The sequence below is a fragment of the Anser anser genome (assembly GCF_964211835.1).
Source record: "Anser anser genome assembly, chromosome: 3".
NCBI classification, from domain to species: domain Eukaryota; kingdom Metazoa; phylum Chordata; class Aves; order Anseriformes; family Anatidae; genus Anser; species Anser anser.
This window is the reverse complement of record NC_139722.1, coordinates 72,516,578-72,538,522: the sequence shown is the minus strand read 5'-3', so window position 1 is coordinate 72,538,522 and position 21,945 is coordinate 72,516,578. Positions and strand designations below refer to the sequence as shown.

The following is a 21,945-nucleotide window of genomic DNA, read 5'->3' as shown; positions in this document are numbered from 1 at the left end:
AGAGAGACAGCCCTGTCATGGGGCATCCTCTGACTCCGGAGCACTTCTGTCTGCACAGCTTTCAGCAGTCCCTCCTTTTCCAACATTCTTCTTAATTCCCAGTGAAGGAGAAAAAAGGAAGGCAAAAAGCAAAACAGCTACAGGGCTCAATACCAACCTGTGTTATCCCTTGCAAATCCAAATAACTCCATGGGCTTCAGCAAAGAATTAAGCTGGATTTAGCTAGCAGTGGAAACCCTGAGCTTCTGAATTCTTGTCAGCAGCCTATTCCTCATGCAAGCAAGCAGGATCTCTTTACATTATTGACACTTAGTGAAGAAGCTCTTCTGTAATGTCATTAGCTTTTACCAGAGGCTACGAGGAAATGCGAAAGGCTCAGTGGAGGACAGATTGAGGGGCCTTACACAAAGTGGAAGTGCTGCAGCTGAAGACTCCCTAGTAAACGAATACAATGAAGGGATTTCCTTGCATCATTCTTTCAGTCTTCCTCCACTCATCCTGGAAACTGATAACTCATTTAATCTCAGGACTGCTTAGTGATCCATGAGGTTAAAAAAAGAAAAAAATTGATATTATTATCAAGCTATTTGTCCATGAACCGTGAAACAGTAATTGAATTAATGTGTGCTAGATTACATGAGACCGTATTCTAGCTTAAAAGAGGCTTATTTGGCTCATCCAGGAAAGCATACGTAAATTTTAGGTATCTGAGAACTGGCTCTGTGTTGCAGAACTGGACTGGCACCAATTTGCTCTATTTTCTGCTAAAAGAGTTTCACAAGTATCCATTATTAATTGACAACACTGTAGAAAATGAGAACAGGTGTTATGGGTGGAAACTATGCCCGGGTAAACTCAAGACAAACATATGGGTATTTCTATATAGTAGATTAGTAAGTGGAATTGGACGTGGAAATATAACTTGTCTGGCAAAACTGCTCTTCCTCAAAACTGAGATCCCTAGAACTCCCAGATGCCCTGAGATGGCGGGAAGTGGTAACGGTGAGCAACCTGCATCTACTTAAACTAAATCCTAATATCTTGGGATCTGGAGGCCATCGCTCAAGACCTAGGCCAGCATTAGAAGTCTTTAAGGCAAAAAAGCTCTTCAGAGAAAGAAACATTAAAAGGGAGGCTTCTTGTCTCCAGATATATAGTCTATTGTGTTGCCCAACCTCCCTGTTTAAGAACTGATGGGTATCAGTGATCCCTATATTTATTAATTCTGTCATTATCTGTGTAAACAAGGTGTTTCCTTTCACTGGTAAATGACAATTTTTCACTAAAAGCCTCTTATATAATGAGAGATAGTAAGAAGTGGAAAAAATTGCTTTGTTACCTTTGTAGGTTTGTATGTTTGTCAATGGTGATTTCTTAGCTACTTATCCACATAGCTTAATTAGCTAGCTATCTCTGAAGTTTTATAACCTTCCTTAACCTTGACTAAGCAAAGTGACAGAATTCACAGAAGCAATAAAGTCCTCTCACTCTCCATTTCCCTCCTCAGACGGCTAATAATTTAACATAATGCTACCTTGCCACTACTCAGCTGCTGAAAACGTAACTAAAGCCTCTCCCAAAGCAGAGGAGACTTGCTGCCCATCTATTTGGTCTTCCGTACCCTCCTCACAAATGGCATGGCAGATAGCAGCTGTTTCTGTATGAGCAGTTTGTTCCTGATCAGATCGGAGGCCTAACAGTCACTGCACCGATCGCTTTGCTTTTCCTGGATCACCAGCAGCCTGATTTGTCATGGCTGTTCTGCGACATGCAAAGCAGACTCTATCCTTGATCACCCATGCAGTTACAGGGACAGGCAGCTTTATTTTCAGCTCCACAACGTTAAAAGTCCCATCTGCTTTCTGCAGTCCAGTGGCAAAGAGGAGGAACCCGGCCTATGCGGCTGGAAGGCTGCCTCTGATCCCTCAAAGCAGCAGCTGGGAAAAGAAGAGAAAAACCACTAACAACTCATTGCCTTTAGCTTCAGAGGGCTGATGGGACCCACCTGCCTCCATGCAGCTCCAGGACCGAGGCCTAGGAGAAAAATTCCAGCAAAGACTCCACGTGGAAACAACCATGGAGTATAGTCTTGGATTTTTTGCCTTTTCCCTCAAGTAGAAGAAGCCACTGTCAGATACATTTTTTAACTGACTGTTAAACATAAAACCTCAAGTATATACCTTCTACTGAAGTTTTTTTTTTTTTTTTCATGAAATAATAGTGGCATGGAGGATAAGGAGTGAGGAAGCTTTATGTGTCCTTGCAACAGGCTGTGTCATGACCGAACTTTCTCTTGGCATGCCAGGACTTTACTGATGGAGTGTAAGACAAGTTTTGGAGCCTTATTTTAACCAGGATTGCTCTGGAAAGCACAGATGCTCTTCCAGTTACTACTGGGTGTGGGGTCCAGAGAAGGCCATCCTGGACCACCCACCCAGAGGCACTGGTGTTCAAAGTACCCTTGGGCTAAATTAAGGTGACATAACACCAAATGACTGATTTTAAAGTTCTATTGATGGCAGAAGCTATTCTGGCAGAAACTGATCAAACCTTGTTGTTTGTAACAGGAGCCAGGTGAACCTTGTTACAGAGGGTTGAACGGCCTGTAGCGTACCATGAAGGCAGAGAGTAAGATAGAAAGGTAGAAGCAGAGGAAAGACCTGGATCACCACCCTGGGCTCCAGCGACATCTCTGGTCTGGTTCTTGGTGTGTCTGCAGCGGTGGTGGGTGCTCACATGGCCCCTCTGAGTTTCACTATTTATGTGTTAGTCTCCAGCTCTTGCTAGTGTACTAATTACTGCTGGTCCCCACCTCCAGCTCTCGCTTCCCGTGCTGATTACTTCGAGCCTGTGTCCCCCAATCTTCTTTAGAGGAGTGTTTGTGTGGGTTTGTAATGCCTCTCCTCCCCCTGCTGCCAGAACCACTTACGCCACAATGTCCGAGGGTTATCCAAAATAAGGGAGGAGTCCCCAGAAAGTGCTGTCACCTCCACAGGACCCCCTTTTTTGACCCTGTCATCTTGTTATTGCTGTAGTACCCTTTCTCTGCCAAGTCTTTGAGACATGATGCTCTTTTAGCCTTTTGGTATCTTACACTGAGCCGCAGCAAAAAAGGAGTTTCTGTGTTTTAGAATTTCCAGTTATAAATTACTCCAGGTTTTGTGGTGACAGGTAGAAAAAAAATGCACAGAAATAAATGGGTCTTTCACATGTATTTTCAAAACACGAACTTCAGACTTAGGTCACAGCAAGATGTGAACCACCCTTATAACTAATTGCGTAGCTTATCATTCTGTTATTAGTGTGTTTGGATAATTGTGTTGCTAGAGGTTTTTTTTATGTTTGCTTTAATTAGAAGGACGACAAGGGGTATTTTTTTGTTTGTTTCTGCTGTGTGCTTTCAGGAACGGCCAAAGTCATCAGAGATCAAGTCACCACCCCAAAAACGGGCTAAAAAGGGACCCGGGCGCCCCGTCGGGCAGGAAAGGGCAGGCGGCGTCCGCGGGGCGGGCGGCAGGGAAAGGGCAACCTCAGCCCACCCACACTTCCCAGCACCGGCGGGGCGGGCTTTCCCCCGCCTCAGCAAGCGCTGCGAGCCCAGCACCGCCCCGAGGGGCGGCGTGGGGCCGGGGGGCAGGAGGAGGAGGAGGAGGAGGAGGAGGAGGAGGAGGAGGAAGGGGGCCCCTCCCGTCCAGCCGCCCCTCGACGGCAGGGGAGGGGCGGGGCTATGCAAATCGCCCCCCTCCCTCAGCCAATGGGCGGGCGAGGCGAGCCGCGGGGGCGGGGCGCCCCGCCGGGACTAGCGCTCGGCTCGACGGCGCGGCCGCTCCGACGGCGCGGGGAGCTCGGGGAGCGCGGCGGGCGGTGAGTGCCGGGGGGCGGGAGGGAGGGAGGGCGAGGGGAGCCTTCCTCGCTGCCTTCGGGCGGAGGGGAGGTGGGACCCCGGGCACAGGGCATGGCGAGGTCTGGGGGTGTGCTCTGGACGGTTTGGGGGAGCTGGGGTGTCCCACAGGGGGGCAAAGGGCCAAGGGATTGGTGAGCAGGTGCCGCAGTTAGCGTGCCTTGATTGCTTCCTATTAATTAGCACCCATTTCCTTGCCTGCCGTAGAGGGCACGGTTGAGGTGGCTGCGTGTGTGGCTGCGTGGTGCCAGCAGAGGAAATGACTAGCAGGGTAGCGCTGGCCTGAAACGGACATTTCTGGTTCCTGTTCTGGAGGGGGTATTTTTGGAGCCGACTCCTTCTAAGCTGTCAGGGATGAAAATGGAAATATATGGGTCTTTACGATGAGAATTTGAAGGATGCTGCCTTCCTGTCAGTAGTGTTACTTGCTATTTAAATAGTTTCCTGTAGAAGTGGTGAGGCTATGAGATGACCGTAACTCTTCTCTAGTCAAATAACAGACAAAAAGTCTAACAGGCCAAGCAGACAAACGGGGTAAAGCTCTTCCGTAAGAAAGCACGCTTCAGATGCCCAACACTTCTGAAGACTTTTTTCTCACCTCGCTGACTGCGCTGTATGACCACTGCTCTGAAACCGAAATTGCATGCTAACTCATATGACAAACGCGCCCGGTGTTTTGGCTGGGGCTAAAACTAGGAGTTAACCTCTGTTGTCCTAAGAGATCCTTATCGAGAAAATAAGCATGATACAGAAGATCTCTTGACACATTAAGATGGGGATGATGTGATCTGGGCACTGCAGATAACCAGGGTGTTGTGGAGCCCCACTGCGTAGTGTATTGCGGTCTTGAAGATTTCAGGTGGCGTGGGGTTTGGCTCGTGTCACCTGCATTGCATTACGCACGCTATTTTTGGAGAGAGAAGTGGGAGAGAGCCTTCTGTGAGAAAAAAAGCCATGCTAATTTAGCACTTACCGTAACCTGCTCCAAAAGGAGAAATGCTTGTTGCAATAATGGAGAGAGGAGAGATCTGCTGGGAGAAAGGTTTCACCAGGACTGTTCCCTGGCATGGGCACACAGCAGGACTGGGGGTGAGAGGGAGCTGGACAGATCGTGGAAATGTAAGGCCATGGAGCGATTTTAAGACATGACCTAACCCATTCTGGGGCACTGGAGCAGTGCATATGAGCCAGACCTGCAAAAGGTTTCTGTAGCCGGTTGGTGTCCTCTGAGGAAGAGGGCTCCATGGTGTTCCTGTGGAGAACTGATCCAATTTTCAGGCAGTCTTAGCTAGTTCAATGTAAATCTCATGTGTGAATCAAACGGATGACTTTTGTTGACATCGTTTCCTTTGTTGACATCGGAAACACAAATAATGATTTCTTTTCATAAACTCCTTTTATACATTAGAGTGCAGAGTCTCTCTCCCTTGTATTCTGCAAGGAACAAGCTTACATCCTTCTCCTCTTCCTCCGGAGCTAGATTTTCTAAACCTTTTGGAGTCACTATCCTGTATTCTGTAGTTTTCCTAGTCTGGTAACGAGTGCTGGATGTGGTATTCCAACTGAGGCCTTATCTATGCTAAGCAGGGTTAAATGAGTGCTTCCCATGCCATCTCTCACATAAGCGATGTATTTTTTTATTTTTTTTTACGAAGGCATTATATCGTGAACTTGCTTCTTAGCTTGCAATCTGCTATGACGCCACTGATGCTTTCCTGCTACCAACATGGGTATTCCCTGCTTTGTATCAGTGCAAATGATTACTTCTAAATGTGCTACACCTTGAATTTCCTTTTAGTTATGGTAGTGCTTCTCTTACTTGACATGATGATCTTAAGTCCCAGTTATGTCTCCTTCCCTCCACCACCAAACACTTGCTTCCACTTTCTCCCAGCTCACAGAATCGTAGATTGGTTGGGCTGGAAGGGACCTTGAGGACCACCCAGTTCCACCCTCTGCCATGGGCAGGGATGCAACCCACTAGATCAGGTTGCTCAAAGCCCCATCCAGCCTGGCCTTGGTTCAGGGTCATCTGGAGACTGTAAAGGCTCACGTTAAGTTCTATTATCCAAACTGCTAATTGAGAATATGGATAACCTGCTAGCCTGACAGAAAGCCATCATAGTGTTGGCATATTCAAAACCAGTTATGACAGAAGATATATGCTGTATCAAATATGAAGGTGCTTGTCCAGATGTTCAGATACACCCTCTGTTATCTTCTATCTGGCCCATCAATTTCTTTGACTCCTCAGTCATCCATGTAGTGCGGGGATGACAGAACACGGTGCAGAAATTACTGAGGCAACGTCAATTTAATCCAATAAACCCAACTCAGCACCAAATGCTGGATCACCACTGCTACGTGGTTTTGCAGAAGGGCCGCTTCTGGTGATGTGTGCACCTGGGGCTGCCCCCCAGGCCGTGTCCCCCTCCATGAGCTGTCCCTGGCCAGCAGGAGCATTGCTGAGGGGCAGCCCTGCTGCTCCTGCCCCCTCTGGGACCCCCCCGTGGCACAGGGGGGCTCCACGTGAAGCCAGCAGCACAGTTCAGCTTCTTCATCTGTTTTGATAGCTTTTGCTGATTGTGTCAAGTGGCTCGCTATCTCATCTAGCCTACCACACGCAGTGTGGTGTGCTTCTCCTCTAGACCGTATTTCTGCAGTTTATCACGGAGGGGTGGTGTCACGTTTCTTGACTTTGTAAGGCTTATCATGTGCTCTCGCTCTATCTGCTAAGCCAGTTAACCCAACAGAGAAGCAAGTCTAACTGATGTGGTTTAAGATGGTTCTGGACAAATACATGTTGACAAAAGCCGAGAAAGTAGAGACTACTTCCACTTTTTCTGCTCGATCTTTCATTTGTGCCATATTTGTGTTAGTGACAAACCACTTATTTTTGAATACGAGATTAAAGCCTGCTTGAGCTTTGGGTATGCCCAGTCAGGGATCGATCACCCAAGAACTGCTGGCAATACATGGCTAATTACATCCGTATCTCATCTCAGTGGCACTGCTACTTTGAGCAGGCCTGTGAACACCCGTGGGCTGCTACGGAGTGTGGAGTAATTGCTGTAATGCCTGCCAGCGCCCAGCGTGCCCTGGGGCTAAGGCTGTGCGTGTGTACCCGTGTCTGTGAGGGACACTTCTGGACCGAACCTCTTTTGCTCCAGTTACGGTTGGGTACATTTAGCAGTAGGACGCAGAACTGAGCCTCGTGTACAGGCCCACGTGAACTAATACCAATAAAGCACCCTATGCTTAACTGTAAAGGGATTTTTTTTAGAGAAGAATACTTGATCCCAGATTGTAACACTGTACTGTAAGTGGTAAACATATGCGTATTCAAAAAAATAATAATGTTGTTGTGCTAATTTAAAAATGCCTGTAGAACATTTTGCCTCTGACTGATGATCACATGCAACCTCATACATCTACGCAGATGCCAACATAATGCCTTAATAGCCTCTAAATGCCGTTTGGTAGTAGCAAGAGGGCAGTTACATAACCGTGGTCGGTACCTGTCTGTTCGCTGAGCCAACCTGTGTCAGAGCTGAGGTGACTCGTCAGAGCCCCAGCCCACTCACAGCGCCGCCGTGACAGCGCCGCCGTGACAGCGCCGCGCCCGGTGTCGTCGCGCCGTGACTCACCTGGTGCTGAGCTGCAGTAATCGCCAAGAAACGCATGGATGGCTGGCTCACAGCTTACGTCGGTGGCATGTTTCTGTGTTACTATTTGCAAGGCCTGAGGTGGTACAGTTCAAGCTCCCCCATCTCTGTCCAGGTCCGTTTTGACTGAAGACTTCAGCTTTGCCTGTCTCGGGAGGAAAGGACATGCTGCAGTAGTTAACCTGCAATACACTGTGTGAGAAGTATTTGAAGGAGAGTAGTAATGTTTTTTTTTTATTTTTATTTTTCTCCTCCTGTGATAAAATGCATTCCCATGACGTGTATCTGCTCTTTTTAATGGCACTCCGTTTTCAGAAAGCTGGGCACATTCAGGTCCATCAGAGTCAGCTCACAGGACTCCAAGTTTCCAGCAATTTATCAGCTTTTCAAAACCTGAAGTTGCTAACTGTGTGGTTTCTAGCTTCCTTAGGAAAAAGAAGTGGCTAAATTTGGGGTGCACATTAGAATTCCCTATCCTTATTCCATTTGTATGTAGAAGCATGATGATTGTTAGAGGGAGCTAGCAATTTTGGTTTTCAAACGAGGCATGTGAAGACTAGCCATTTTTTAATGGGCCATGTAGTGACGATCAAGACACTTTTTTGTCTATAGCCCTGGTACAGGTCTGCAGAGACAAAAATAAATCTAGTTATAATTGCACAGCAGTGGCACTTGCCAGAAACGTGTCTAGAGAAGCTACTGAGAATCCATCTTATGTCTGTCCAGGACGGAAAATTTGTCAGTGGTGATCCACAGCTCCCCAGTGAAAATGTAGACAGCCCAATAGATAGTAGCAGCCGACATGTATACAACAGACCGTCCTCTCTAGTGCAAGAATAACATTTATTTAGCATGTAAACTGTGTAGTAACTAGGCAAAACTTCATTTTTTTTTGCCAGTCTCTTCATAAATATCTGAAAAATTATATCCATATAACGTGTGCATTTAATGTATGCCAGCTGCTTCTCCTACTTTTGTTGCTGGTGTCTGGAAAACCTGATAACCAGTCTATGGAAAATAACAAGAGAGTTAATATTGCTGAATATGTCTGGGAAATATGGGATGCATGCTTCGTCCTTGAATTTGTAATATGCTCTGGTGCAAAAATTGAGAGTTACTTTACATTGAAGAGATTGAATACTGTTGAAGAAACCTGGCTAAGTCAAAGAACCTCTAAAGCTATCAGTCAAGCTATTATTGCCTCACTACTTTGAGTTAGAGGCAACAAACTATTTGAATGCTATTTTTTTATTCCCCTAAGCCTTTCTAACTAGCCTTTATGGTATGAAAGGAAACAAGGGAGACATGGAGCTTCAGACACTGCATGGTCTGCAGAAGATGGAGCTCTGCCTGTTTCTTTGAACGTACCAGCTTGTAAGAAATAACTAGCTCTGGTGCAAACTGAGAAGTTGACGGTTCATGCAGGCTTTTGAAAAAAACCTGCCCTGAGACATTAGCAATTGCATACACTTCTCGACAGTGTGACTGAAAGTGTGAGGGGATATCCTGCTGTAAACAGACTTTGACTACGCAATGAAGTGGTTGTGTCCAATATTCTTCGGATACAGTTGTGACTTCTTGCTGGATCTCTGTAGCTCTATAACTGGTGTTCTGTGTTAACTGATGTATTTGCAATCCTGAATGCATTTTGTGTGCTTTTAGACGTTGCAAAATACGATAAAATCCAGAGAAAATAACTTCCTTTCAGTGAGGCTACAAAAAGATTTTGACATGCTGATCTCTATCATAGTCGTTAATGTCAGAGCAGACTATACAGATGTGGTCTTAAAACAGCTCCAGAGGACAGTGTCCTAATCACAATATTACAATTTTTTTGGTGTTCCCTCAAGTTTTTATAGATGAGAAGCAAGAAGAATAGAAGAGATTTGACAAATTCAAGCCTGCTCTTTTACCAGTGGTGGAGGTGATTGAGGGCGTGGGGAATTTGGTCTGGAAGGATGATTAGCATTCTGCTGTGAGTCAATTAGAAGCTCTTTGGTAAAGAGGAAATCCTATTGTAAACAATAGTTCATCTTCCAAGTTAATATATTCTAATCTATTATAGGAAAACAAATACCAGGCAAAAAGGTTGAATCTGCTCTAAAAGAGAAAGATACTAGAAAACGATTAAATCTGAGACTGCAGCTCTTAAGAGAAAAGCTTCATCTGCATTTAACGCTTGTTGCTATAAATGACTCAGATTTCTGCGTAGCAGCAGTGTATTATTTGCCTTGTAATTGAGTATGTTTGACTCCACCAATTTCCATCAATACTGCATAGTCCACAAACAGTATGTATGGGAAGTCACTGGAATGTGCTGATACACAGCTGGCTATGAAGTAATTCTGCCTAGAAGCAGATTATTTCCTAATTGTTCACCACTTGTTTCTTGGGTCACGTCTGTCATGTGTCATGCAAGCAATAGCCTGTGTTATTCAGAGGCAGGACACCAGACCAGGTGAACCACGTGGGTTTATAGGGGAGCACATGGTGACTTTTACCTTCCAAGGGAGAGAAGAACTGCAAATAGAAATAGTTTTTAAATGACTTGTTTTGAAGTATCTGTTCTTCCTCAAAAAGGCCACTTCAACTGAAGTAAAACCTTCATCTTGTAAGGTCCTACTCAAGGATGAAAAGATTACTGACTAGACTTTTGTTGACCCACAAACTGCTAGTAACTAGTTGCTGCCTTTTATGAATGCTGTAGAAAGAAAAAACCCACATTGGCTTCCTTCCCAGCTGCTCGTGATTCAAATATGGATGCTGTGCTGAACCTGCTGGTTTATTTCACTGTTCATCTGCAAACTCAGCGGTGCAGATACACAAATGTTAAAGCTGAGCCAAATATAGGTGTGCAACTCATTTGCTTTTAGAGAAATAACTTTCCATTCTTTCTTTAGTTATTTCTACTTAGATAACAGGATGCAGAACGTTAGCACAGTAGTGGAAATACGTGCTTGTAGTGCTATGCATAACACGCTCTTACAGCTAATTTCTGTTACTGCAAATAGCTTGTTTTGTCAGGCATGTTGTGCTACAGCAGCTAAGGACTCCTCTTTGTCTGTACCTGGGGCTAGTGGAATGGGGCTTGTTGCAGTTTTTGACTTTCAGAGTGGGTTTCCTTTTCTGTCTGAAATCTCGTGTCCTGCTGTCTGACTTTAATAGGATAGCTTGCATCTTTCTCGTGCATCATGGGAAAGCTAGTCATAGTGGTGATTCATACCAAGAAGCAGCACGCTAACGTGAAGATACGAATACTGAACATAGCCCCAGGTGACTGTACTTGGTGGGTACCTGGCTTTGAAGTTGTAACCTTCTCAGTTTGTTCTCTCTTTTTTTTTTTTTTTTTTCCAAGCTCCCTTGAGCTTTCTGTTTTCCAAGCTGAACAGTCCCAGCTCTCTTGGCCTCTCCTCACATGGCACCTCTGACCGTCTTGGCAGCCTCCTTGGGACTCACTCCGTTGTGCCCAAATCTCTTATGCTGGGGAGGCCCAGCATGGACACAGCACTCCAGATACAGGTGTCAGGTGTGGGGGACCACTTCCCTTGACCACTTCTGCCACTCCGGCCCAGCATGCTGTTGGCCTCCTTTGCCACAAGGGCGCATCACTGACCCATGTTCAACTGGATGGCCACCAGGACCCAAGGCCCTTCGTTGCACAGCAACTCTCTAGTCAGGGGGCTCAGCTTCTACTGCTGCATAGCGCCCTGTATTACGGGAGAGAGAGCTGAGCCTATCACTAACAAATAGCAGTGTACTAAGTATTAATATATGGCTGTTTTAGTTACAACAGTGATATTAACATGTAAGTAAATGTAATTAAACTTTACTGAGTAACAGCGGCATCTGATAAAGGAGGTCAGCATTTCTAAATGCTGATGGGTTAAGCTGCAGCTTTTCAGATGGCTGGTTCCCCCTGCTTTCCTATTGTTTTCTGTTCGTTTCAGCAATTTCATGTCAGTTCTGTCACTGACTCTATCAAAGGAATGTTTGGAAGTTATTGGCCTCTCTCGGGAAGAGCTGGTTCCCCTTTTTTTGAAATGGGAACTTGAAATTGGGAAAGACTTCCGTGGTGCCATTGTATTCGAGCTGGCTCTTTTCCTTATGAAAATCTCTTAAAATTTTTCCAAATTATGAGTCCCTCAAAACAGCAGTTTGCAAATGCCCCACATGAGTTTACTGTTGTCAGAAGGCTGAAGCCTAAATATTTTCTTGCCTCTTACAGATCTCTTTGGCCAAATATTGCAAATGCTAACCTAAAGAGTAATTGGGCATAATGGCATACACTGATTACGTCTTCTCTTACATTTGTGGAGTTTGTGGCCTAGTGTGATGTCAAAATGCATATAGTCATCCTCTTCCTGTTCTCCACCTGTCCAGGCACTGTATGTGGATAAAAGCATCCTGAAAATGTGAAGGCTAAGTGGGAGGCAGGCTAGGTGATGGACTTTAGAAACAGAGAAAAAGGGACAGGACTCATGGAGAATGAAAGAAGACATCAAAAAGTCCCCGACTCTGTATAGGACTCTGAAGTGAGGCTTGAAGAGGGGGCATCCATTTATTAGGACAGAAGTGTGGTCACTTTATCAGTAGAGTCATTACCCTGGCTGGTACAGGTCCTCCGTGCAGAGTTAAAGGATCCTAATATTGACCACCAGTAACGTATGTTTTGGTATGTAGTTTCAAAAATAACGTAAGCTTTTAGTGCTAAGCACTGAGAAACTGGGAAAACCCAGGCTAAAGATTGTTTGTGAAATTTTAATTTGATCCCTCTGTTCATATTTAGAATTGGATTCTACCAGATCATAGAGATCGTGGGTGGTGCTGCATGTATCTTTGGAGATGAACTTCTCACAAGTGGCCTAGATCCATTCTAGTTCGTTCGGTGATGTCCAGCTGATTACATCAGGAGCTCACTCGGCGAAGTGCCTGAGACTCGCAGCAGTGACTGAAGTCAGAAGGAGCTGACTTCTGAATTTACAAGGTACGGAGAACTGTGCTTCAAGTGTCTTAAGTTGGCATCATAACTCATCAAGCGTGATGGTGTTGTCCTTGATCACTCTGTGCTGAAATCTGTGTCTGCAGATTGGGCTGTTAGGACTGCCTTCCCCAGAGGACTCCAAGGAGTTTATGGAGCATTCCAGGGATATCACAGGAGAAAACACTGAGGAAATGAAAAGTAGTAACACAGTAAATGAGATATCTAACTGTGAACTGAATGATATTAAATTTTATGTTGTACAACTTTTTTTTTCAGCACATACAGATTGTAAGCAGAGACTTGGTGGAAGTGATGGGATGCACGACAGTGTTTAATTGCATGATCCTCCTGTGCGTAGGAGACATTACTGTGCAATCTGAGTCTACATTTGACAGCTCCTTACTCTTATTTTAATGTTTGACTTTTTATTCTTCCATGTTATATAAAAAAAAGCAAATTTTTTACAGAGATGTTGCAGAATTAGTATACACATGAACTTATTACAACATTGGTAATATACAGCGTGAAAATTACTATGTTTCTGCTTCTCCCTTTCTTCCTACATTATTTTATCTAATACCTTATATTAGTTGTGGGTGAGAAAGACAAACTACAAGATGCACTTTTGAGGGTAGGGGAAGGAAGGGTAGACCTTTTCCTATAAAGTTATGAGCTTATTATGCAAGAGTTCTTACTCAGTGTGGTTTTGTGTTTAAATGTAAACTTTCCCCAGTCTTGGCCTAGAACTCTTGCTTCAGTTTTGAGTAGAAAAAAGAGTTACTATATTGTACCAAGTTCCTGATGTAAGTGTATGCATACTTGAGAGCATCTCTGAATTAAAGTTGTTGGAAGTCAGGGGCGCCTGAAGTGTGGAAGAATGCAATATAGTACCTTGTAGATTTAACCATTCTTAGGGTATTTTTCCAGAGAAGTGCACCGCCTTTGTTAAGCACATAAAATAATTTGTAATTATTGTTGAGCCAGTTGTCATAGTGCTCTCTGTGCAGTTTTCTTTAGGAAGTTTCATCAAATTTCTTTGAAATTCAGTTTTCCTCAAGTTCAAGAAATGGTAAGCACAGAGGTAACATAAGCCTGCACACACATGATTTAGATTACACCGATGGCATCTTGCTTCTGTGGATGATCATTTTAAGGTTTGATCATAAAAACTATTGTTTGCTGTTTCCAGATGAAGATGTTAAACATAAAAGAATAAACTGCTGAACACAACGCATGTTCAAGGATCAGACTAAAACAGGGAGGATCGTAAATGCTAGGGAAGCCAGTGAGAGTCAGGAATGCAGTCAGGCTAGCAACGTGGCTCGTTTTCAGAACCACATCTACATTTCAGGTGAAAAATATCTCAGAAACGGTTAGTGATTAGAAGAGATCTAAATAATGCTGAGGCTGTGAGATGTTTCTTTATTTGTTCCCTTTCCATCATATGAATATGTTCCGCTAGAATATGGTCCGCTAACAAATTTCCAAACATGAAGGGTAGATATTCTTGTTGCAGTGCCTGTAGGTAAACTTGGCCATACAATTTTAAAGTCAAGTACTTCAGACTTTAAAGCTGCCCGACGCAATTTTGTTTTCGTTTTAGGTGGGGATTTTTCACCTTGGTCTTGTGGCATGAGGTGTAATTCTTGATTTTATTATTGCTAAGGGAGGAGGTGGAAAACCTTTCACTGAAACCTTACAGCTTTCTGTGTATGATTGAGTTGCATCTATGTAATTTATGCTTTAAATTCAAACAATTCTTACATGTGTGGATTCCTGAATGAAAGCTCATTTCTCAGGATATCGGTGGACTTTCTTGGTTTATATTGCTTGGAAAAGAATTGATTTAAGTTGAAACTCCTTCTTTGCACCAGTGTAAATATGATGCTAATCAGGACGCTTCTCAAGACCAGTACATACCCCCACTGAACATGAGCCAAAGAGGTTGTGTCTGTGATGAAATCTTTTCTCAGTCTCCTCCCCAACATCTTTAACACATCTAACAATCCCATGAAATAGGTTATAAACTTGCAATCTTAATTCACACTGGATTTAGGCCTATTGTCCTGAGTACGTTCACATGGGACTTCCCTTAACCTGGGAATAACTGATGATCCTAAGAAGGGATGTGTTCACAGCTGATAACATGCTTGTGAAGGTACTTTAATTCCTGAGGAAATTAAAAAAAAAAAAAAAAAGAAAAAAGATTCTTGTACATAACAGAGATCTGGAAATGTTATGCTTGGTGTTACTTTTTAATTTGGTTCTCTTTCCTATTCATTTAAATGATGTCATAGGTTGTACAGCTTTTGTGATGGGAAATTTTCAGCTTCCTGCTTGCTGTAGTGCTTAGTAAAGGGTTCTTGCTGAAGCTTTCAGATCTTACTTTCTGCAAAGGTTTTAGGTCTAAAGTTTCAAGTAAACAACATACCTAAAGGAGATTTATGTCTTGTTACTCACCTGGTCTGTACAGAGTACTAATTCTGTAGTTGTCTTAGTGAAGTTGCAGTTAAGTCTGAGACAAAAATGGAAAACAGATCCTGATGTGTACCATGTTCCTTTATTCTTTCTGTAAGATGTTTCCATCATACAAAAACGAACGGTTTCTGTTTCTGAGAGGCTTCTGCTCTCCTTCCAGGAAAGGCAAACTTAGAATGATAGAGGACCTGTGATTATTTGGGGTAGTTGATGCAATGAAGGGTCAAGATCTAGAGGAGATTTCTCTAGCAAGCAAAGGATAGGGGAAGCATTCAGTTGTTGGTGCTTCTACACCATCTGGTAGCTGAAGGCTTTCCTATCATTTACTTGAGTTAGTTGGTTTTTTTTTTCTTTTTTTCTCTAGGTGAAAGACTGCTGTTTTATCGTACTATTCTTTTGGATTTGTCTTCAGGATTTGTTGTCTTCAGATCTGCACTTTTTTAGTTTCTAAGCAGAGTACTCTAGCACCAAAGTTTTGGGTTTGAGATCCATCAACTCCTAAAATGCTGTGAGCAAATTTAAATCTGATATTTTGGGTTATCTATAATGTATGATTAGTTATGAACTTGCAAACCAATATTTTTATTTACTATAAAATTGTTTCCTACTTTTCCTGTTTTCCAGGCAGGATGAAAGACCGGCTAAACGAGCTGCGTGAATTTGCCAGGTTACACAACCCCGAGTTTTCTGATAGTGAGGAGGATGAAAATTCACCCCGCGACATTCTCTTTTATGAGACTGATTATGCCTTGGAAACTCTTCATAAGGATATACAGACCATCCGGACAGAAAATGACCTCCTAAAAGAGGATGTCAAGCGGCTCAAAAAACAAAACAGCCGCTTCCTTACTTCCATGCGGCGTCTCAGTAGCATCAAACGAGATACTAATGGTATTGCCAGAGACATCAAGGCCCGTGGAGAAAGCATCCACAGGAAACTCCAAATAATGAGAGATTTCAGCGAAGATGCAATAACAAAATATGGGATTATGTCTGTCATTGCCAGGGTAGCAAAGAACCACTATGTGGACCTCATGCACGCCTTTCAGGAAGCTATGTTTGAATACAACGCAACGGAGATGAACCAACGGGAGAACTGCAAGATTCGAATTCAGCGGCAGCTAGAGATCATGGGCAAAGACGTTTCTGGCAACCAGATTGAGGAGATGATTGAGCAAGGCAAGTGGGATGTCTTCTCTGAGAACCTCTTGTCTGATGTTAAGGGGGCTCGCTCAGCCTTGAATGAGATAGAGACACGTCATAAGGAGCTGGTGAAGTTAGAAAGTCGCATTAAGGAGGTTCACGAGCTCTTTCTGCAGGTGGCCCTGCTGGTAGAAGAACAGGCAGACACCTTTGACGTCATTGAGATAAATATGCAAAATGTTGAGGACTATGTAGGAGATGCCAAAGAACAAGTAAAAAAAGCTTTAGAATACAGAAGAAAACACCCTCTACGAACAATCCTCTGCTGCTGCATATCGTGTTGCCGAAGGTGACTATCCTACTGAAGCTATCACGGACCAACCTGAATGTCTTCAAAATCAGATATTCTTTACAATGATTTATCTTTAATGACAACCCGTAGAAGCACGGGGGCTATTGTGCAGTTGTTTTGTTTTGTTTTGTAACTTGTTCCTAAATGTGCTTAAAGGTAGTTCTATTTATGGGCTACTAGAAATGTCGGTAAAGCTATTTTTAATTATTTTTAATTGAAATGCATTCTCTTGCTGTAACTAGAGGTGCAACTATTTAGAAGATCTCAGTGCAATGATACTTGTTTCAGGCAAGAAAGAGGAATGAAGGATGGGCTAATAACTTAGCCTGGGGAAGATGAGAAATTTGAAGAAGCAACCTTATTATTCAAAGTGGTCTGCAGGCAGTGCATACTTAATGCCTGTGGTGACAGAATACACCACAGAATCAGGAGGTTTGAATTTTAACTAGTTTGGAGCCTGCTTGTTGCAAATACTTGAACAGATTTGTGCTCTGCTCATGTGACAAAATACTGAGCGTGTTAGCAGGAGCAGGACACAGAACTCGTTTCTGTCCCTGGAAGTGTTCAAGGCCAGGCTGGATAGGGCTTTGAGCAACCTGGCCTAGTGGGAGATGTCCCTGCCCATGGCAGGGGGTTGGAATTAGATGGTCTTTAAGGTCCCTCCCAACGCAAACCATTCTGTGATTTCCCTCTGTTACTGGGCTTAACAGAAGAAGGCTGCACCTTAAAACGTAATAGGTGTATTTTGCTCAGTTTGTGTGCAAATGATTGCTTTTGTCCATTTTGAGCACCCACACTGTAACACTGATGCATCTCACTGACTCTTATGAATTAAGCTACTGATAAACTAAATTTCAAACCTGCTGTGCTCTTAGTCTTTAAATACATTTTTCTGCCAATTAACAGGTCAGTCAGTAGAAGAGATACATGTGGTGGCCCTCTTTAAATGCACCCACAAGGAAACAACAGCTGGGGTTAGAGAAAGCGTCTAAGGAGTCTCCTGTGCTTGCACGTACACACAAGCAGTTTTAGTGGAAGGATTATCCTGTCAATAGACTTTAAATAAGCATTGATTTTAATATGGAAATTTTGTATATATTTTATATAACATGTAGTATTAAATTTATTAACATCTACTTTGACTGTTATACAAAAACTAAGGCTCTTCTCCCGTTACTAGAAATCTCCACCTGGGAAAGAAAATAGAATTTGGGTGTATTCTTCAGTGTATTCAAAGGAAACAACATTTTAATGTCATTTCAGTACTCTTTTCAAGCTTAAAAATAATCTCTCCTTTTGTGTAAGGAGAGTCTGCCTGCAGTTGGTTTGGCATACGAGGAGGGAATAGAAAATTTGCCGCCCTGGAAACCACTGAGCATTGTCAGTGAAGTATGTATTCATAAGGTCTGGGGAGCGATTATAGCTCCTACTTCTGGAAGTTTTCCAACTATGATATTTCTAAGTGGCTTCCTGATACACTGTGATTTATTGCTATCCTTTGAATTAATGCAGGACATTTTTTCAGAAGTTAGTGACTTTTTTTTTTACTCTGATCGTATTTATACCTATTTTAACAAACGTATTTAAACATTTCAAGTATTTTGTATTTGGGATTTTTACTTGGAAGATGTGCATAGCCACCTTCCTGCACCAATCACAACAAAACTTCTTCCTTCTGATCTTTTGCACACTAATTTTATATGTGAAAAAAAAACAACACCCAAACATTTCGTACTATTTATATTGATATAAAAAAAAAGCAAAACAGCAAAATAAATTCAGCTTCCAAGCTTTCATATCCTAGTGGGAAGTGCTTCTTTCCCAGATAGGCTTTTTCACACAAATACAAGCTAAATAGGTAGCACTTTTCAGAAACTGAATGTATCTTTAGCTGAAGCACCTGTCTGTGGTAACATGGAAGCGTGAGGAACACTGGTCTTCTAAACTAGAAGATATTTTGATATTCAATGATGTCCTGATGATATCAGTATTACACTTGCCTGAGAACCTCTCAAAGAACCCAACATTCAAACTTGGAAGTGGGAGAAAGGAGGGTTGAAGTTGAGCTGGCACCATTATTACTGCTTTGGTGCTAGTAAGAAGACAAAAGTCATTTACTCTGTACGTACTGCCATTCAAGTCAGTGGCAGTGTATTAGTGTTAGTAGAGTGTATGTGTATTAGCAGAGAAATACCAAACCTCCCATGGTCAGAATGTGGATATAAATCCGTGAGAAATGAGATATGTATTTCATTTTGTCTGCATATTCTTAGCACTTACCAATGCTTTTGATAAAAATGTGTACCCCGTTTTTTGTTTTCTTTTTTGCACGTGTGTCTGCAAAGGCAATAAAATATTTAATAATAAAAATTGAAAATGCAGTTTGTGCATTGAATCAGCGGTTCTAAATAGTTTCTTACGTTGTCAAAGTTCACTTTAAAAGCTACCGGACTAAACTCTTAAGTTGGTGAAAGGAGATCGTTGCCTAAAAGAATGTCCTCTGAATATTTGTTGCCACAGTAATATGTTGCGTATTGAGTCTTGAGACTTGTAATATTTTTTTCTATAAAAAACCATGATAAATGAGTTTTATACATTCTAAGGTGATTCTCTACTGCAAGAAAAAAAAATATTCTGGCAGAGCTCTTGACGGTTTCATTATTAGAAATGCAAAGTTGCTTTTCAAATCTTTAGTCTGATTTGAGGCACAGGGAAAGAGAGTGAAAGTATGAGGAAAAAGGTAATGAGAGACCTTGACGTGACTTCAGGCTATTGCTGTGGGGAAGAAGCAGAGAATCACTGAAATACTAGCTTGGAACCCATAAAACTATTTTTCAGTTGCATTGTGAGTTACAGGCACTTAAGAAGCTACTTCCAGTAACTAAAGAAATTACTCTCTTCCTTTCAAACATGTGTTCACTGCTTAATACTATGGGGGTTTTTCTATCGTTGTGTAAGAACGCAAATTTTACCAGTCTGTGAAACTTGCCCAGTCACAGTTAAACAGACTTGTGAAAAAAACCTCACAGATTACACAACAGTTGCAAAGAATAATGCCACACAGGATGAGTGGAAGAAGATGATAAAAGTAGCCTGATGCTATGCTAACGTGCTGCTAAAAGAAGCCCCGGAATGGACAACTTCATGCTTGCTAAGGGAAGCTGCCTTCTCATTCTCATCTCCACAACTCCTGTGGAGATGCAAGTGTATTCTATGGATATTTTTTTTCCTTCCCAAGATGTGGCAAACCCTATAGCTGGGTTCAATGGGGATACAGTTAAAAGGTGAGATGGGCTCCTTCAGTTTTTCAGGTTGCTGGTATTTTGTTTTTGTTTCCTACTTAAACCAGCAGAAGCTTCATGAAAAAAGAAGTTAACGTGAATCTCATATCTTTCTGAGGAGAAAGGAGAACTGACAGCCAGGTTCCCCTTGATCTTCTTTAAAATGTAAGAGAGAATTGCATAAATAGAAAAAATACCCGATTACAAAGTGTAATCTATGGTATACAACACTGAGCTTCCTTTGTATGTGTATGAGTGTCCATTTCATCTCATGGGATTTTTTATCTTTTTTTTTTTTCTTTTTCTTTTGAAATGGCTTATTTTTAGACAAATGGAAGTGGAACCCTTGTTACCTCAATGGGAGGGTCTGTGGACATACCTGCATACTTGAGTAGGCATCTCTCTGGCGTGTGTCTTGGGAGAAACTTCAGGAAATAAAGGTATAGCTCTTAGTTTAAGATACAGATGTCTTTCTTTAGAGGAGAAAACCTGGGGCTGAACTGAGTAGCTAAGCCAAACTGCTGTTTTTGTAATCTAAGGAGGCCAAACTACATCAAGAAGTTATGAAAGCACGGCCTCAGTTGTATTTTACAATTTCCTGAAAACAAAATAGGTTCTCTAGATTTTGAATCATTGTAGATACTTGGAATTGATTTGAAAAAGGAAAGAGCTACATACGGTTGTGTTTGTATCTCTATGAAAATATCACACATACGATGAAAGCAGGAAACGGTGTCTTTTGGTAGATATTGTATGTGGTGATTACGGTTAATCTATTTAAGAAGTAACGTGATTTTCACACAAAGCCACTGTATTTATTTCTCTAATATGTAAGAAGACGGTAACAGATGTATCATATTCCATGCTTCTATCATATTATATAGTGTTTTCCTAATAGCTGAGTTGAAGCCAGTAACAGCCAGCGGATACTGTTCTGCTGTCATACCCTCCACTACAGTGCATACGTTATGAGGGTGTTGGTTTTTTTTGCCACTTGGTCAATACTGTGGCAGGACCTGAATGACAGGAGCACCCTACCAATGTTTGTCCAATGACTTCTTCCTGCAAATTCCTAATGATCTGGAACCTACAACCTCCTTGGATAACACATTTTAGATCACATTTTTTGTTGTTAGAAAGCTTTTTTTAACTCTGATTGAAGTCTCTCTTAAGTGAAACAGGATACACTCTGGTCTATCTTTCTCTTAGTAGAAACTTTCCTTCACCAACACAGTCCTCCACGTTTTACACAGTTAGCTCAAAGATGCCATGGCCTTGACAGGAGGCTAAGAAATGACCTTGGCCTGGTCCAGAAGTTACTTTTTTCAATGCAGCTGCTTTCTGAAGAGCATCTGATCTCCAAGGCAGGAATCTGTTCTGGCAGAGGATGTTTCTTGGTGTGCATTAGCATAACTGGTCATCAAAACGTGGCCTGACACATCACTTTAAAAGAATCAAGTTCCTTTTCCTGTTAACCAAGAAAGAGGAGCACTCACAAAGCCTTCATAGGAAAAAAAAAATAATATTTTACTTTGCCCCGCAGAAATAATTTAAAACGAAAGCAGAGAATGAGATAACCGAACTGGTGACATTTGCTGAATGTGTTTCCTGAAATGCACAACCATACTGAATGCAGAACAACACTATGGTATGATGCCCATTTCAAGCAAATAATACAGCATGGTAAATGCCAGTCAAGGAGTTGTTCCTTCATTGATGAATAAAATTAATTGTGAATAAAATTAAGGAAAACAGGTATGTGTTTCACATTTGTTCTTCGTGTATGTAAAATGTTAACCATCTACTTTTTGTTTTTGTTTTAACCTTTGTTTAATCCATTTTATGTATTAAACTACTTTTATTGTTACTTTATGATTGAACAATCTACTTTATTTTTGTTCACAAGTGTACCTGCTTCACTGGTGGTCTCTGAACACCACCAGCTGAAGCCGCTGGGCACCACCTGTGTTCTGCAAATTCAGGGCCCAGACCCCCTAAAGAGGCCGCCTACAAGTGGGTGCAAAACTACCACGGAAGATAGAGATACGTGGTCACGTTTGGCTCATGACCCCTATCCCGTACAGGGACCATGTACAGATATGTGGTCCCTATGGAGAAGGAGTTTGCCATTGTTTGCCTGAAAC

General features: G+C 42.4%; 1 protein-coding gene across 5 annotated transcripts; it reads left to right on the top strand.

Moving 5' to 3' along the window:
- Positions 1-2,249: 2,249 nt before the first annotated feature.
- STX11 (syntaxin 11) lies at positions 2,250-21,610 on the top strand. 5 transcript variants are annotated; one of them, XM_083828794.1, is made up of 3 exons: positions 2,250-2,724; positions 12,353-12,550; positions 15,650-21,610. In XM_083828794.1, the coding sequence occupies exon 3, from the start codon at positions 15,655-15,657 to the stop codon at positions 16,519-16,521; it is 867 nt and encodes a 288-aa protein (XP_083684920.1). In that variant the 5' UTR covers positions 2,250-2,724; positions 12,353-12,550; positions 15,650-15,654; the 3' UTR covers positions 16,522-21,610. The 5 variants fall into 5 exon arrangements, with proteins under 5 accessions (XP_083684920.1, XP_083684922.1, XP_083684918.1 ...); XM_083828792.1 differs by lacking the exon at positions 2,250-2,724 and adding an exon at positions 2,957-3,864; XM_083828795.1 differs by lacking the exon at positions 2,250-2,724 and adding an exon at positions 10,472-11,085.
- The last annotated feature ends 335 nt before the right edge of the window (positions 21,611-21,945 follow it).

What these genes read in the sequence shown, in the direction of transcription:
- STX11 (XM_083828794.1), top strand. Translation starts at nt 15,655, where the DNA reads ATGAAAGACCGGCTAAACGAGCTGCGTGAATTTGCCAGGTTACACAAC.